The sequence below is a fragment of the Neofelis nebulosa genome, chromosome 10, assembly GCF_028018385.1.
Source record: "Neofelis nebulosa isolate mNeoNeb1 chromosome 10, mNeoNeb1.pri, whole genome shotgun sequence".
Taxonomy (NCBI): Eukaryota; Metazoa; Chordata; class Mammalia; order Carnivora; family Felidae; genus Neofelis; species Neofelis nebulosa.
Window position 1 is genome coordinate 38952272 of NC_080791.1, and position 18762 is coordinate 38971033.

General features: G+C 46.9%; 1 protein-coding gene across 11 annotated transcripts in view; it reads right to left on the reverse strand.

The window, feature by feature from the left end:
• The window catches only part of AMOTL1 (angiomotin like 1), a 160771-nt gene that overhangs the window by 113786 nt on the left and 28223 nt on the right, over positions 1-18762 (reverse strand). For 4 of the 11 annotated variants that reach the window (XM_058687426.1, XM_058687425.1, XM_058687423.1 and 1 more), the window contains one exon: positions 13281-13331. The exons of 2 other annotated variants lie outside the window; for them this stretch is intronic. In XM_058687426.1, coding sequence (XP_058543409.1) covers positions 13281-13331 — 51 coding nt within the window. Of the gene's footprint in view, positions 1-13280; positions 13332-13542; positions 13814-18762 lie in introns of those variants that run through there. 5 more of the 11 variants (XM_058687436.1, XM_058687434.1, XM_058687435.1 and 2 more) reach the window with 5 other exon arrangements.

Sequence of the window (18762 nt, forward strand, 5' to 3'; positions counted from 1 at the left end):
ATGCACTCCGAATCCCAGCCTAAATGAGGGAACAGGCCTCTTGCCTGTTGTAAAAGAACGATCAAAACCCAGCGTTCTGTCTTGAACTAAAATTACTTGACTTCATGAAAGTTCAGTGTTTCTTCTTTTAATAAGTAGTAATTACAATAGCATCCACCTCAAAGTGTTATGAGAAATCCATGAGTCAGTTGCATGTAAACTGTAAAACTCTCAGCCCCTTGCCTAGCAAACGGCACATACTCCGTAATTCTTAGCTTGTTATTACTAACCCGTCATCCATTTTCTTTCAAAATACGGTCATTTGAAGAGGAGATTTCATTTTTGTTGTGCTAGACACACAGTTTCTTTTCGTTTACGTTTCTTGAGTTTGGGAATATTTCATTGGTAGATCCAGGAAATCTTAAGATCCAGGGCATCTTAATTGGAGCCCCCTCTGCCACAATTAGGGAAAATACCTCCAGATTACAGACCAAATGAAAAAAAATGGGCTAGAGTCGGTATTTTAGGTAAATTACGAATATTCAGTAAGTATACACACAATGAGTATTGATGAATGGAGTGATCTAACATGGATGGGAGGTTGAGGTCAAGGGGTCTGCACTGCTCAGGCTGTATGTGAGGCAATGCACCTCGCTGCCCTTCAAAGCCAGGTTACAGTGAAACCTTCCGCCACTAGAAAGCACTCAGCAGATGTCGCACAGGATGGAATGGAGAAGCCAGAGAGTATTCAGGACATTACCTTGCATGGAGAATATTAAGGTACAAACATTTGTATGTGTGAGTCTAAATGTAAAATGTATCCTGATACTGGGTCACAGTAGGAAAAAACGTTGAAAACTCTAGACGACAAAACACAGACCACTAGGTGCAAGAGGCAGAAAATCAGGTTTTCACTCCCTCCAAGGAAGCTGTTAGCATAATGCTCACCACAAAGCAAAAGAAACCAGATTTTCTCAGGTGGTGGGACCCCCACACCTATATCACCCCTCTGGCGATGATCTAACACAGGCTGAGTGACGATGCATTACAGAAGGAGGGCCCTGGGTCTTACTCCTGTGTGGACACTAAGATCTGCTGACTCTCCAAAAGGGAATGAGATCGGACCTGAGCTTCTGTTACAAGAGAGAATGGCGAACATCAAAACCTTAACACCCAGACTGCAGACGCCATCCAGCCTCTCTAGGAGAAGGAGTTGCTCTGTGTTGATATATTACACAGACGGAGCACGCATCCAGTCCCTGAAGTTGTTTAGGTTTTCTACTGTAGGATTAATTTCCAAAACATCCTTTTCTAATTGAGGTGATAAAACAACTCAGACATCAGCAATCAGGCCTCATTGATGGAAGCCCCTAAGTGGAGTCCCATGGGGATTGAGTACCTGGTGATAGGAGCTGAGCTGTGTTTTATCACACCTCCTACCAGAGCAAGCTAAAATCCAATGCAAAGAACAGAGTGTCCCCAGACGCTGCTCCCACACCTAGAGCTGCCAGATAAAACACGTGACACCAGTCGGATTTGAACCTCAGGAAAGCAGCAGAATTTGTCCAGTATAGTATGTCTCAAATATTGCAGAGGACACGCATATACTTTTAAAATCATATTCTGTTTACCTAAAATTAAATGTAAGTGGGGATCTTATGTTCTTGTTTGCTAATTCTGACAAATCCCTACCTACCCTGGGTTATGTCTCTGTATCTGCCTTAGAGGATTCTTCAGTCTCTCATTTGGTAAACAGTGCAGATGTCGGCACCAAGGAGGTGATGGTGGTAAAAAGCAATAATGATGCGAAGAATCACAAAAGGAGTGAAATTCACATGAACCTGGTGTTAGCTGAGCCCCACAGAGCCAAACGTAAGAGCCTTTTGAGAGCGGGACAGACTCCATGAGGCATCAGGACATGCACACATTTGCGGAAGGAGTGGATGGGGTTCCAGTCCTACTCTGTAGAGTGTCCACGCTAAACCTCAGGCTGGGATGAGGGAGAAGATTCAGCTTCGTTCATCCGCTGTCTGTTACCCAGCACTCTGGAACGCGATCCCTACAGGAGGAGCGGACTGTGGCTGGCTCGTTATTCTAAGGCAGATGTGACGCTGTTCATGCCCGGTACCATTGCTCTAGGAGATCCTGCTGTGAAGAACGGATCTCTTCCAGGAAGCCTGGTTGGCCTCCCCTCAACCCCCATGACTGAGTCAGATTCCTCTTCCCCAGGGTCCCATGCTCTCCTTGTGTACTTCCCTTTTCCTACTTACCGTAATAATAATAATTACAACCACACACAGAGTGCCGACTATGTGCTAAGTACTTTGCATACACTATCTTATTTAATCCCTCCCAATTAGCCTATGAAGCCGGTATTTTGCACTCCCATGTCACAGATGAGTAAACTGAGGCCTAGAGAATGTAGATAACCTGCTCAAGCTCCCCAGTCAGTAAGTACCCATGGGCTTGGAGGAGCCAGAACTCCACACTGTGAATTTTCTGTTAATTGGGTTTTCTCCCCCACTTAGATCATCACTTCTTTGAGGGAAGGATTGTGTCATTTCCCCCTCGTGTCCCCAGGCGTAGCCTGCAGTGTGTAGCAAGTTGTAGGCAGTATTATAAACCAGGGAAGCCCGTATGTTTACAGTCAGATAGACCGAGGTGCAAATCACAGTTCTGCCATGGATCTGCCACTGAGAATCAGAAGTCTGGGATCTTATAGCTTACTCTGGGATTGAAGGCGGTGGGTAAGAACCTTAGCAGTAAACAACAGAGCCGGACTCAGGCTCTGGTTTCTACCACTCACCAGGTGTGATGTGACAAGTTATTGAACTTGTCTAAGCTTCTGTTCCCTATCTGTTAAAGGAGGGAAATAATAGTACCTGCCTCTCAGGATTGTTTTAAGATGGCTGACATAAATGTCTTAGCAAGATACCTAATACATGGAAAGCACTCAACAGACATCAGCTCCCTTTAATATAGTGCAGTTTTAAAAAATGTTTACTTATTTTGAGGGAGAAGAGAGAGAGTGTGCAAGCATGAGTGCAAGTGGGGGAAGTGGAGGAAGGGCAGAGAGAGAATCCCAAGCAGACTGCACTCTATCCACACAGAGCCCCATGCGGGACTCGATCTCATGAACCGTGAGATCAGGGCCTGATCATGAGTCAATGCCTAACTGACTGAGTCACTGAGTCAGGAGACCCTATTATAGTGCATTTAAAGCTGTCATTTGAACCGGAGTAAATAAATTTTGGTTAACCCCTAGCATAAGTGTTGCACATTTTAGATATAGTTTTTATTCAGGAGATCCGAACTTGGGAAAAATAAACCCCATCGTGTAAATAATTTGGGGGAGACTTATTCTTAAAGAATTCATCAAAGGAGAATTTAGTCTTTTTAGTATGTAAACAACACTGGAAGACTTCCCAGAAAAAGAAAGAAATATCCATGAGAAGGTCACACTGGGAGTGTGGAATCCGGGCTACCATGTTCCGTTGTGTGGGCTGTTCACTGCACAAGGGTGGGCTGAGGGAGTGAATGAGGCAGAGGTGGAGGGCTGAAATCCAGCTTTCACTCTGCCCACTAAATTGGGAATACTGGCTCTGCTCTTCAGCTACTTGGAGGGGTTAGTTTTTTCTAATTTGCTCAAAGGCACTGTTTGAGCTTGTGGTGGCTTTAACTTTATACTTTTGTGGTTGATTGTTTTCCCTTTTATCTTCTTTCACTGTCACTAGATGAGCAGAATAAGAGAGGAGAAACAGAATGGAGTTCAGAAGGAAGATATACCTGAAAGTGATGAGGGAAATGGGGGTACGGCAGAGGCAGCAAAAAAGAGCAACATTTATTAAATGCTGGTCATTTGTCAGGCACTGCCTTAAGTGTTTTAGATGTGCTAACTCATTTGATCTCGTTATATTCCTATACGACCAGGAGAACCACTGGAGGTGAAGGAAGCAGGTGGTCACATGAGGTTAACCCACACAAGGGTCCCACAGGACAAAAAATCACCTGGAATACTCCTTAGTCCATAGCAAATGTTTGGAATCTGGAATCCCTCTTTTGAGAGTGGGGGGAAAATGGCTCTTAGAGCCAAAAGGGAAATATTTTTTTGCTAAGGAGATAGTCTCAAGTTCTCTGGCTGGACAACCACAAAAGCTACAATAATGGACTTTTCTTTTTGGTCAAGAGCCAACGAACAGTGTGAGAGACAGAAACACAAATGCCCTGGCAGGTTACAAATCTCAGCAGTAGACTTTCATCATTCAGCTCCCCTCCAACCCCAAACTTTCTGTAGCGTTCATTTCAGACCAGGTTCTGCACCCACAGGTCCTTCCCTCTTCTCCTAAAAACCTGAGGTTTCCATCAAGTGTTTACTGTTAAACAGTGACCTGAAAGCAGCTATAGTGTCCACGGTTCCCAAACCTCTGAGTTTGAAAATAAATCTTGCTACCAGGTGGTCAGTGATCTTGCCAACTCTGGATTTGGGGGTACAGAGGTCACAGAGAGAGACAAATTAAGCAGAGATAAATACACATGCATATTTGACATGAAACTGACCACACATGTGTGCCATGACGAACGTCCATAACTAGCAAGCCTTTAAGGAGTGTGTTTCCGCAGGCAGCAGCTAGGGACAGCAACATCACCCCTGAACATCTGTTTCCCCCATTTTGCCAAAGAGCACTCTTTCTTTTTTTTTAATCCTTTTTTATAATCTGACCTGTTCCATTCTCTGGCAGAGGGCCCTATGAAGGCAAGCACTGCTTTTTCTGTCCATATTCCAACTTAAGATGGGAAAAGGAAGGAGGGAACAAGAGAAGGAAGGGGGAAGAGACAGACATAGGGAAACGGGTAGAGATGAGGCTGGGGAGAGAGAGAGAGACAGAGAGTGAGAAGGGAGAAAGGAGGAAGGGGGCAGGAGGAACACAGAGAGAAAGAGAGCACACAAGTGACACCAAATCATTTTAATGCGCCTGAGCCCTGAGCAAACCTGATTTGAGAAAAACACAAACAAAAAGAACATACTCCAGAATGATCACCCAGTAGGAACGTGACCCAGAAATCATAACCACAGGATTCCTGAACAGACCAAGCTGGTTATTTACAATCTCTAGACTCCAGGAGCACTTAACAATTGATGAAATATCATTGCTTATAAGTAGTCAGGTTGTGTTTAATATTCAGGAATAACTGAACACAGGCCTATATATTTCTAGTAAAACATCTTGCTGGCAAGAAAAATGCCTTTTCCATATTCTTGTGGTGTGTGTGTGTGTGTGTGTGTGTGTGTTCTATCCCTTTATTCTAGATCTCCTTCCTTGCCCTTTCTTCTGTTTAGCCAAGGTAGATAACCATTTATCCCCCAGAATTTGTTGTCATTTTCCCTTTCCTGCTCCCTCTCTCTCCGAACTAGAACACCCTGAGGTAAAGCTTCATCTCCCGGGCAAAGCACGGTATCGTTTCGCAAACGAACATCAGGAACATGGTGATGAATTTTCTACTTGAGCCTGAGTCCACCTGTCTTTAGTTCCATTTTCAGATTCCTCTCCAAGCTCCTACTGTCCTGCTCCAAATCCTGCGGCTGCAAAGGTCTAATTTCCTTTCGAAATAGCGTGAGCACCATCGGGAAACCATAAGAGGTTTCCTGTCCCAGGGACGCTAGGCTGTAATACGGAGCAGGAAGAGGAGGAAGCGAATGAAGGAAGCTAGGAGGCGTTTTTCTGGTTGTTGCTTCAGATCCTATTATGGAAAATTCCTTTGGAGCATACTGATCGTTATTTGTTGGTCTAAAACAAACATATACATATATGTTTGTTTATATATATAGTCTATATATTATGTATATGTATACGTGTGTGTGTGTATATGGTATGTATATGGTTAAGAGCACCTACCATTCATGCATTTATTCAACAAATATGTATGCAACAGCTATATACTGTATTGCCAAGCCCTGTGCTAGTTACTTTTACATAATTTATTGTATTAAACCCGCAACCAAATTCCCCTGGGAGGAGGGCAACTTGTGTAGTCTCCTCCCCAGGAAACTGACATTGGCTCTGGAGCCAAAGATGATATTTTTCAGTCTAAGGTTTGCCTCTAACTAGCTGTGTGATTTGGGAAAGATAATTTAACCAGTGTGAGCCTCTGTTTCCTCCTCCATAATGTGAAAATAATTCCTTCTGCTCGTGGAGTTGTTCTGAGGAGGAAATGAGCTGATATCCCCAACCAGATCAATCATGGAAGACACTGAGTTGCCCAGATTTACGGCACTACACTGCTGACGAATCTTCTGTGGCCGTTGTCTGGGAGCCAGGAGGCCTGACCACACCCTGCGGCAGGGTGAGGTTTCCTGTGAAGGGAATTGAATTTCCTGATGTCAGTCATCCTGAGAAAGCTAAAACAGGGTGAGCACCCCCTCCCTCTCAGCAGCTATGTTTGGGGTTTGGGTAGAAGGAAGGCCGGACTGGATAGGATTCCAAGGGTCAGAGATCTGGGCTGGATCCCAGGCTGGGGTGAATCGCCCTGGCTGTTTTGGAGGCCAGCCAGAGTGGGGCAGGTAGCCAATCTGATGCCAGCCCCTCGATGGGTCTGGGTTTGTACAGTAATGAGAAGGACCCAGGCCCACTCGGAGGCTAAAACGGCATAGAGAAGAGTGGTACCCTCATCCCCCCGGGCAACAGAGGGTAGGATGCTGGGAAAGCAGCCAGGCTTGCAGCAAGTGAATGCCAAGCCTCCAGGTTCTGGTATGAGCAGGAGACAAGGGCAGCAGCAGCCATGGCCAGCGTCATGTGGCCACCGGTTTCCGAGGACACAGAGCAGACATCATGGTGCCCACTGGCCTCAGCGAGGTGTATCTGAATTCTAGATCCCCTGGCAAAAGGCTAGAGCCACCAGAACGGACTCGGGCTGCAAATAAGCACTCCTGAGAATTCCTGGACATAAACTGGAGGGTAGCTTTAGAGAAAGACTTAATCTGTTTATAATATGGACAGTCAAATCCTCAGAAGTCTTTATATTTGAGGGTATCAATGTGGGTGAATGATTCAAACTCCAAGCTGGGAAGCTGGGTAGACAGTTTGTGTATGTAAAGCACCCATCACAGTAGTTGAATAATCAGCCCAACATCTTTCTTGGTTTTCACCCCCATATAACGGGAAGGAAGAAACTTTGGATGCAGGAGACATTTGACTTGGAACAGATTTGCTCCCAACTTTCGAGTCTTGCCGTATCCTCCTCACATAGGGTGGGGGAGGGGAGATGAGTGGCAGTGTTATTTGGTTCATATGCCAAAAATGAAATCTTTCAGAAGGTTCTGACCACGCTCGAAGGTATCAGAGCAATTGCCTAGGGACGTGAAAACAGTAAACATTTAAGGATGCCTGCTACATTTGAGCGTCAGTCCTACAACGCATTTACTTCCCACCCCCATGTTCTGAGCACGTCCTATTAGCAACCCCATCGTGTCAGCCAGGGTGCGAGCAGGAAATGGATGGTGTGCCCAGATGGTGCCAGAAGAGGGTCTGATGAAGGCACCGCTGATTCAAGTGTGCCGAGCAGGGTTAAGGGAAAACTGGTGAGGAAGCCCCCTAGAGGTAAAGTGGGGAACTGCTGCCACCCTGGGTCAGAAGAGAGGACTCCAGAATCCAGCAATGATGTGATGCTACAAGAGAGGGGGACTCTGGAGGAGCTGTGGCCTGGACCAGCACAGCCTGCCAGGAAGGGAATAAGTGCCCTGGCTCTTTTTCTTTCCACCCACCCCTATCTTGCCGAATCCAAGTGGATACATTCCAGACAATATATTCCGAAAGGCACGTTTTCCAGGGCACAGAGCAGAGTGGCAAAGATGATATTGGGTCTGGCAGAGCATCAGAAAAATAGATGACACACGATTTTAGAGATTAGGAAATGAAGCTATAGATTAAGTAATTTTCTCAGGGTCAGGAAGAAAGTAAAATTTAAACCCACACAGTACCACTCAAAGTACATGTTCTTAACCACTAACGCATGCTGCCTATAATTCATTTAAAAGATTACTAATTATCCAGCACCTCTTTCTGTCTTCCCCCTACCCAATCATTCTGCTGTTGATGGACTCCACCTTACTCCCACCCAAATTTCCCAGCCTCCTTAGAGCTAGGTATGGCCATGGGACTAAAGCTCAGGCCAAAGGAACGTAGGTGAAATGATGTGTGCAGCTTTCAGGCTGTGCCTTCCATTTCCTTTCTGTCTTCCTGATGGGCCGGAATGTGGATGTGATGGTGGGGCCTGAAGCAGCCACTCTGAACTGCGTGGAAGCAATATTTCAGGATGTCGGAGCACAGAGAAGCCGCCATAACAGTACCTGCCTATGTTCTAAGTGAAAAAGAAACTAACTTGCTTCTTATTTAAGTCACTGTCCTTTTAGCTTTTTTTACAGCAGCCAAACCAGGATCCTAAGTAACACAAAGACCCGGCACCTACGTGGCCAGGATATGGCTCAGCCATTGTGGCTGAAGCAATATGACTGGCAGAGGCTGCTGATGATCCCAGTGTAAGTGTTCTCTCCCTCTTGGAATATTACTAGACTACACTGCCTAGCCTTCTTCCTTCTAGGTGAGGCTACAGGCCCAGTTCTCACCTTGGGAATATGAAAAGTGAGTACGTTACCTCCAGGTTGAGACAAGTCAACATGACTGCAACACAAACAAGAAACACTGCCTTTATCATGTTAAGCCACTGACATGTGTGTGTGTTTGTTACAGCAGTTAGCCCATCCTGACTAATTTTATACTGAACAAGCTGCTGTACTCTGACAGACAGAAATACTATATTATCCAGAGCTGTGAACTCATCTCCTATTTTAGGAAGGAAAGGGGAGAGGCTGGTAAACATTTAAGTTATCATTTTAAAGACGCTACACAAATGTCATCATTTATTCTAATAGAGCCCATACATCCTGCTTGAATGAGGAGAATAAGAATTGCACAAGGAAAACTCCTTCTCATGGTATATCAGCCCTCAGCAGCATGGCTCCCAAGAATGGTATTTTCTTTTTTGATACATAATTTTTTTAAATTTACTTATTTTGAGAGAGAGAGAGAGAGAGAGAGGGGGAGAGAGAGAGAATCCCAAGCAGGCCCTGTGCTTTCAGCCCAGAGCCCAATGTGGGCCTCGATCCCATGAACTGTGAGATCATAACCTGAGCCAAAATCAAGAGTCGGTCACTTAACCGACTAAGCTACCCAGGTACCCTCCAAGAATGCCATCTTCAAGGGCACTCCTTTAGGGACTCAGAGGAAAGTTCGCAGGGTCTGAGCACAGACAGCAACAACTGAGCTCAATGAGGCACGCCAGAGGGTCAAGCAATCCCAAAGGGCAGCACATCAGGAAAAGTGAAGGGAACGTGGGATCTGTCTGCTTTGGGGTGGTAGGAGGGGACTTCCCCCCACTCTTTATAATGTCCAAATTTCCTAAAATAAACAGGTGTTACCTTTATACTAAAAAATGTTTTTAAAACTTCAGTTTTTAAGAAAGGTAGAAAATAAACTGGATAAGCCTAACGAATGAACAAAGGAGAGAGATCTGGGCACAGGTCAAAGGATTCGGTCCCCAAGGCATGGTGATAACAAGCAGAGGATCCAATCTTAGAGATAGGTATCTGAAAAGACACAGTATCCCAGGGTCCGCCATCACTCACTCGTTCAACAAGCATTTACTGATGCCAGGCTCTGTGCTGGCTGCTAGATTTACAGAGAATGAGGTGGCCACCATCTGGGCCAGTAACTCACAACCTGGCTACACCCTGGAATCACTGGAAATGTGATTTTTAAAAAGCACACTGCCGCCTGGGGCCACATTCTAGAAATTCTGATGTCCTTGGTCAGGGTTAAGGCTTGGTTTCAGGACTTTCGTTTTTATTTTTTTAAGTTCTTAAAATTTATTTTGAGAGAGAGAGAGAGAGGGAGAGCATGGGCAGGGGAGGGGCAGAGAGAGGGAGAGAGAGAATACCAAGCGGGACCCCTGTGCGGGGCTCAAACACACAAACCGTGAGATCATGACCCGAGCAGAAATCAAGAGTTGGACGCTTAACCGTCTGAGTCACCCAGGCACCCTGGTTTCAGGACTTTTAACAGCAACCCTGATTCTGACATGCAGGGTTGAGAACCACTAGGACGACAGGACACTTGGGCTTAGTGCTGAACCAAGGGTAGGAGCCAGCCAGGAAGAAAAGGAGGAAAGGAGGGAGGGCACATAGGCACGGGGAACAGGGCTGAATTTAGAGGACTGCCGCATGGCTCAAATACAACTACAAAGTTATAGTGGGTGGGGGTGATGCAATCATGGAGGTCTTCCCATGCCTAACCAAACATCTATCCTCCAAGTAGTAGGGAGTCAGTAAAAGTTACTAGACAGGGGCAGACATGGTCACATCTGGGTTTAGAGAGCTATCACTTCTGCCTAGGGATGGGACTATAGAAAGGCTATGAAGAGGTGTGGGCTTTGCCTCCTTAGGAAATGGAACCACGGGGGCGCGTGGGTGGCTCAGTCGGTTAAGTGTCCAACTCTGGGTTTCGGCTCAGGTCATGATCTCAAGGTTCATGAGTTTGAGCCCCACATCAGGCTCACTGTACTGACAGTGCAGAGCCTGCTTGGGTTTCTCTCTCTCCCTCTCTCTCTCTGCCCCTCCCCTGCTCATTCTCTCTCTCTCTCTCTCTCTCTCTCGAAATAAATAAACTTTTAAAAAATCCTAGAAAGAAAGAAAGAAAGAAAGAAAGAAAGAAAGAAAGAAAGAAAGAAAGAAAGAAAAAAGAAAATGGCACCACCAGAGAGAGAGGGCTTATTTCTGGATTCTCCATCACAGGCAGCCTTCAATACAGCATTCATCTAGAGATAAGACTCTTTTTTCTACTGTCTTTTCAAAACCTCCTTTTTTTGTAACTTAATTTCATTACACAATCTTGCTGCAACACTGAGGATAAAACTGCTAAGGGCCAGTGCAGTGCACTTGGAGACTCAGATGAAAATTTGGAGGTGAAACAGACTAGCAATCGTGCCACAAAAAAGCAATGGGACTGTCACCAAAGATCTCAGATGGAAAACCATTCCATGTGCTACTGCAGGGACAAATCACTAAATAACTCAATTGACCTGATCAGCATCCCTGACCATCTGTTTTTGGAGACTGGGTAAGTTGCAGAGAAATTTCTAGAAATAGAAATGGTATCGGTTAATAGATGGGACAATTGACAAGAGCCATTCCATCCTTCATGCACGGGAAATAAGTACCTTTCAAATGAGTAATAGTAACAGCGAGCACTCCCTGAAGACCTGAGTATACAACTCAGGTACTAGGGCTTTCCATACACCATCTACGACGTCCATGCAAGGTCTCCAGTTGGGCCAACGAGACAACCAAGGCTCTGAGCGGTTCAGCCACCTTCTCAAAGTCACAAGTAAATGCAATGATAGAATTCAAACGAAGTTTTTATGACTTCCCTCTACCTCTTCTTCAGGTCCCTCATCTGCTGGCCAGGGGTTGAATCTGTGCTCATCTGTGTTCCAGAAAGAATGGCTTCTTGACAAGCTCATCAACTGCCGTAAGAGGCATTTTTCCCACTGTGTGTCTAAGAAAAGCACCAAAAACTATCATGACTCTTTCCAAGGGAGAAATGCCAGCTTCGTCTTTGATCTGAGCAGCAAGGAAGCAACGCAGTCCCATCCAGTGAGCTGCTCTGACAGGGAGAGAATAACCCTTTGGAGACACCATGCACGCAAACAGCATGGCCCATGAATATCAATAACAAACACCCATAGCTGTGTACCTCCTTTGGCTCAAGGCTCCTCGCAGCATCTCAGGATACTGGAGCTGGATGACACCTTAGGGGTCACCTGCCACAACCCCAGCTTTCCAAAGATGAGAAAACAGGCTAGTTAACATATTTATTAAGAACCCTGGTCTCAGGCTCTCAGACTTGTGTTTTCTATTCTTAGTCACCCTGCAATCTCAGAGCCCAGGAGGAAACCCCATGGCTCCTATACCAGTCTCACCTCCTCATGAGAAATTGCGCTTTTCCCCCAGGGAAGTTGAAGAGAAATAAGGTTGCTTCCTTATCCTCTACCGCTAATTTGAAGGGCTCCCCCTACGTATCACTGCCTCAGCACTGAGGGCAGTCCAGTCTGTTGCTGCCGGAAGTAGATATGGAGACGAAAGAGGGTCAAACACCTGGGCCCTTTCTGGTGCCTAAATCATTCCGTGAATGCAAACAATTTAGTAGGTATACAGGCGGTTTCTCAGAGCAAGGAATGCTCAGCCCATATAGAATGCTTATGCTGATCTATAATGTAAGAGAACCAAATAGCTTCCGTCACACTGTGGAGTGCCAGGGCTGGTGTCATTAATACCCAATTACACACGAGCAGAGCCCTTCACCACATATCCGCCCTCTTAATAAATCACTTCATGCAAACCTGTGGTGTAGATGTCATTTTCATTCCATAAAAGGATTCACTATAGTGAGCCTTTAAAAGCTAGTTTTGTTTATGCATTTAATCTGCGATTCCATTTACAGAGATAATGATGGCCTCGCAACTTGTCAGACACACACCTTCTGAATAAAACAAGGCACTCTCCCCTGTCTCGGAATGCCATCCTCCATGCAGACCTATTTTGGGTGCATGAGAGTCATCGCTGAGGTGGAGTTTTATTTCAGGTGGAGTGGGATTTGGTAAGGACCAAAAGAATGAAAAGGGAACCCATCGCTGAGCCACCAAAGCGAGACTGGGTGGCAGGAATATTGAGAGGGATCCTGACAATGCAAATTTCCTTCTCTCCACACAAGGAAGTCTGTCTGTGACAGGAGGGTCGCAGTTCACCCACCACAGTCTACACTTACTGGTTCAGGCACAGGAGGACAAAATGCCCCCGGTTCCCAGACACCTACAGGGAGGGACACAGCTCCCAGGTGGTGACTAGACCGCCCTTGGGGGCGCTCAACTCAGTTCAGTAATGGACTACTCTCACGAGGTCCTAATCGGGCAAAGGTCCTTGGTTGGGCAGAGACAGCCACCAATGTGTCCTTCCAGGTAGGATGAGTCCGGCTGCTTCCAGAGGCCCCAGGTCGGTAAGTTTGCTGAGCCTCGCTCCTCGCCACCGCCCCCCCCCCCATGCCACATCTGACACTTCCCCTGTCACCCCCAAGCACCCCTGGGGGGTGCCTCCTGACCCTATCCCTCTTCCCCTCCAGCTGATTCAGTCCTGGCACCCCCAGACTCTCCGTTCTTGGGCGGAATTCTGAGAAGAGGCAAAGGGCTAGACTTACCTAACTCCTCCGGGCTGTAGGGCTCGGGAGAGGCTTCCACAAACTCACTGTCTGGAGTAAGAGAAAAAACAAAACAAAACAAAACAGAAAACAAAAACAGAATCGCAATCACTCAGGGCAAATCGATCAAGCATCTGCTACCGCGCAGGTCCCCTAGAAAAGCGCGGGTTTCTCTCTCGCAGACATCGGAGTCCGTAAACCCGGGGACCAGGCGGGGTTCGGGACACCGGATCCAAAGGGGGTAAGAAATTGCCAAAGAAACTTGCCGGGCCAATTCGGACCGGGGACCGCGCGCCTCCCAGGCTCGGGCAGGTGCGCGCCAACTTTCCGCGGGTGCGACCCCGCGGATCCCCGGGCCGGGCGCGCCGGGCCGCGACCTCATCCTGTCGCCCTCAGCCCGCGAGGCGCATTGCTGCGTCCCCCCGGGCTCGCGTCGACGCCCCGGCGCCGAGAAGCCCCAAAGTTTCGCGGCGGGTACCGGAGGCCCGCGGGCGCGCGGCGGTGGCGGCGGCGAGCTCCCCGCGCCCACCAGGCCGGGCGCCCCGCGCGCATCCCCGCCGCCCGTTGCTAGGCGACCGTGGCCGTCACGCTCGGCAGCGGCGCGCGCGCTGCCTCCCAACTCCCTGTTGGAGGGTGTCCTCCCCCGCCCCCACCCCTTTGGCCATTTATTAAAAACTGGAGCATAACCAGTTCTAAAACGATCCCTGCCTTCTTGTATTACGTCTGCCCTACCCCGATGCTTGGGAAATCGTTTGTTCCGTGCTTCTCACGAGGAGATGCCGGATTTTCAGAGCTTGAATAGAGCTTGAATATGTCCTGCACCAGGGGAGAAGTAGCTTCGTGTGCCCCCAACCCCTCCTTCCTTTTGCACAGGAATTCTAACTGCAGTTCAAACAATATTTCCTCCCCTTAAGAGACCACCTGGTTCGAACGGTGAAGGTTAGTAGGTCTCCATTTCACAGGTAGTGAGACTGAGCCTCCGAAGTTAAGTAACTTAGGGATGACTGCACAGCACTGTGAGGTGTGTGTGTGTGTGTGTGTGTGTGTGTGTGTGACCGTCTAAGGAGAGCAGAGCAGAGCAGAGCTGCTTCTACATAAAAAGTTGAGTGGTTTCAAATACAGAATGTAGATTCAGAAGTTATGGTCTCAGAGTCCATGTTGTAGGTCCTAAAGCAATTCATGTTAGATTGCAGGAACTTCCCTCTCCGTGTCACTGGCCTGAATAACTTGGGCAGATGCATTTGTATTTCCCCCCAGGACTCCCTGACTGCTCTGCCTGGGAGGGCCCTGGGCTTTGGGGATGTGCTCCAGAGAGCCAGCCCTCACGGATGCCAGAAGGAGTTAAGAGGAAAGAAGGAGAAAACTGAGAAAATGGTTGGTTGTCCCTTCTCCTGTCCCCGGCCTTGGAGACTGACAGTGGGAGTCCGCAGTCTGGGCAACCTCCTGGGAGCCGTCTACAGTCTCAGAGCAACCAGATCACCAGCTGCAGCAGCTGGAGGGCCCCCTGGATCTGTGCCAGGGTGCTCTAATTCTATAAACACTCAGCCATCTCTGGGTTTTCCACTGTCAGCTTTTGGTTTACAAATTACCTGGGAGGACGGAAAGAAGCCACTGTGGCCAGCATTGCTTACGCAGGAATGCTGGAGCAGCAGGGTGGGGCTTCATCCATAAGCAGCCTGGCCTGTCTCTCTGTCCTCCTCTTTTCCCCCCACTCCTGACAACGGGAGCTCCCAAGTGCATGAAGGGAACATGCTTGGGTGAATGTTTGCATGTGTCACTCCAACCCCTCCCACTTCCTAGAATCCCCCCATCTGCCCTCAGGAATTCATGGCTCACCACCGCCACGCCTGCTTATTGCAGCCGTCTATAGACCCTTGGGTTACTCCAACTCATTCCTTGACGATGTGGGTACTTGGATCACTGTCAGTTGCCCCAATACCATTCCTGTTATAATTCTGATTTCTGAATCTACACAGTGGATTCTTCTTGTCCTCTGGTCTCTCAGCTCTTCAGCGTCCTCTCCTTTCCTTGACCTCGTCCAACTCTCCAGGCTCCCTGCTCTCACAATGACATCATCCATAATTTCGATGTCAAACATTCTACCTTCCACCCGCCACCTCCTACTTTTCCAGTCTACTCTGTTATCTTAATCCAATGGCTCTCTGACCTTCGCAGCACCTATGATTTGCTTATCTCATGACATCTCTTCCCCCTTTATCCACCTTAGTTTCCAGGTACATTATTATCTTTTCTTTCCTTCATACACCTTCAGATTCAACTCCCCCCACCCCCTCCTCTCCATACTACTTACCTGGAAAATCCACAACCCTGATAAATACGAATTCTCCACTTTCTTTCTATCAGCACCTGGCTAAACATGGTTGGAAGAAGCACAGCATCATGCTTCCTGGCCTTATTTTCAGTTCGTGATCGCCGATCTCAAGTGGACCTTAGGATAGCCCAGCAATCACTCTCCGTTCGCCTACATTTCTTCCCCTTCTCCTCTCCCATTACTATGGGTGCACCATCCCTGCTCCATCTAAGGCCACTTCTTCCATTGTGGATCAGATCCCGTCCCTTCTCATGTGGCTTTTCTCCCTTTCTACCTAAACTACTGTTTTCCTCTGTCCTAGATGATTCCCATTGGAATACGGACATCCTACTATATTCACTCTTCCCTGACACCACCTCTCTCCCCAACTACCACTCCCGCCAGTTCTCAGCTGCCTTTTACAACGAAATTCATCAAAAGAATTGTCTACACTCATTGTGTCCACTTCTTCCTTTTGTTTTTAAAGGCAAACAAACTTCTGTTCATCACTCTTCCAAAGCAGCTCTTGCCGCGGTCAAGACTGGCTTTGCTATTGCCAATTCCAATGATTCTAATAGCAACTGTTGATCCACCGATCCCATGTGTGGATGGACTCGTGTAGACTGTCTGCAGGATTAGTCTCCTCCCTCTCCTCATCTTATTGAGAAGCAATTAGTCTTTGTGTTGTAAGGGAGGCCATCTATGAGTGCTTTGGGGTCAGCCAGACCTTGGTTCTAATATCTGTTCTGCTACTAATTAGTAGTTTCATTTCTGCAAGCTTCAGTTCCTTTAAAAATGGAGAAAATAATCATACTTAACTCATAAGGTTGTGTTCAGAGTGCAGTAAACTAATGCACGTAGACCCCCCAGAAGAGAGACTGTCACATTGTGAAAATCCGGTAAAATTAGTTATTACAGGATGGCCAGTTCCTTTACAGCTGAGAAAAAAATGGGCTCTTTTCTTTCTTTTAACAACTTTGAGTTACTGAAAGGAGTCACCAGCCACAGAATATGCTTCAAATTAAGGGCGATATCACATTGCCCCGACTTTTAGTTGTGTTCTAAAAGAATTGGCTTGGAGATTGGTTACATGGAGTTAAGAGAAGGTTTTCCCCATGGGAAGAGCAATACAAATGTTCTACTTGATGACTGGGTTCTGGAGCCTACCAGATTGTTCTAACTCACAATGGTATCCCTTCAATTTGTACCTATAAATGGATGCCTTGTAAGCCAAAAAATTTCCTTATAGCACTTCAGTTATTTGAATTTCTTAATCACCCGAAGGTTAATGAGAAAATATTTTTCTTATTTCATCATTTGCTGTTGAAGAAAATTAAATATATGATTCCAATTTCCTATCTTAGGAAGCAGAGCAGAACAAACAATAATATTTCCTGTTCACCAAACAAACATTTATGGGGAATTTACCATACTTCCAGGACTGTGCTAAGCACTGCAAATACAAAGGTGGTCAGGACAGACTCCTGCCCTCCGGTCACTTACTGTCTAATAAGGGATTCCGTGACAGAGGATCTTACTGAACCTCAGGCAGTGTCCAACGTGCCTACCTATGCTTGACCTTTACAGGCCTCTTATAAAGAAATGGTTCTGCTGGAGGGTCACTGATCTATAAAGGACAGTGCACAAGCTTATCAGTTGGAAGCTGAGCTCTGTCCATTTTTAGAAGGCACTCTCAGGATGATATTAAACCTCTCAGCACCTGGGTTTCCTGACAGTAACAAAGTAGGTAAAGTATGAGACAGACCGCACAGTGTGCCTGGCACAGTGGATGCTTAGTAAGTGTTACTTCTCTCCGACATGGAGGGCCTGACCATGCCAGAGTCCGCTAGGAGGAGAGTGATCCTTCTGTGCCGTGGCACCTGCAGACAGGAAGAAGGAGCTCTTCCTTCTGTTTCTGTGGCAGCATTTATTAGAGGGTGGGACGTGTGGAGAGAAAGTGGCAGGGAGGAGATATTTCTGGGGCTCAGGGTGAACTATTTCTAGAACTCAGGTTTTCCATAGAAACAGATGACACAGTGGGCTAATAATGCCCACTATTACTACGGCTTGCTACATCATGAGTTGAATGGGGTTTGGGAGCTAGTCTGGGAATCCGACCTCTTTCTTAAATATCTATATCTAAATCTCTATCTCTGTCTCTACCTTATATATTCATATATATAAATTACATGTTACTATATAAACAAATAATACATGTTCAAGGTAAAGGAAAAATCATTTAGTACAGAGGAGTATAAACTATAAAATGAGTTCCTCTTTCCCATCCTATCCCAGTCTCCATCCCTAGACTAAAACACCATCCACAGCTTCTTGGGCGTCCTGGGAGAGATTATTTTAGGCATATTCAAATGGGTATGTGAACTGTTTCAAAAAGTTACATATCATACTCCAGATTCCAAACTAAAGGCAATAAGTTTCTAAGTGAACTTTTGGTCCACCTCCAATCATAAGCTGGGGGCAAGGAAGCATGCAGAAACCATGGATAAAAGGTCTTATCTACTAGTGGAAAAGAGTAAAACTTTGAACAACATGTAGACTTTGGAAGGACGATACTTTGGCTATCTGGGAAGCTCCATGAGACTCCTCACTCCTTGGTGAATGAAGTGTGGCCAAATGGCACCACTGGCCATAACTCTAGGATCAGAGGAATTCTTAGCCCCATCTCTCGAGCTAAGAGCACACTGCAGAAGCTTGTGGGGTGGCTAGCACAGTGCTTTGAGCACAGTGGCCATCACGGATAGGCTGCTGAGGGTGCAGGGGATACAGCGGTGGCCAGGGCTATGCCTGCTGCAGTCTGGGAATGCCTTCATCCCCTGGCCTTAGGCTCTGCTGTACAGACGGCAGGCCGGCCTGGACCGCAGGCTCCATTTGGGGCAAAGGCCACAGGGTGGGACCCTGTTGCTGTCTCCAGCCTGCCTTTTATGGGCTGCTCTGACTCTGGGGTCCCCAGGGTCTACACAGCTGCTCGGTCAGTGGAGAAGAGGAGATGAGAGTCTTATACAGACGCAGCTTCTTCCTCTAAGAAATGCACGAGGGGCTGAATGCCACGTGGGGAGACTTATTTGCAGCTGAAGTATGTTATCAATTACCTTTGCAAGGAAGAGCTGCACCAATTCGACAAAACCAAGTTTGAGCAATAGCCAGAGGCCA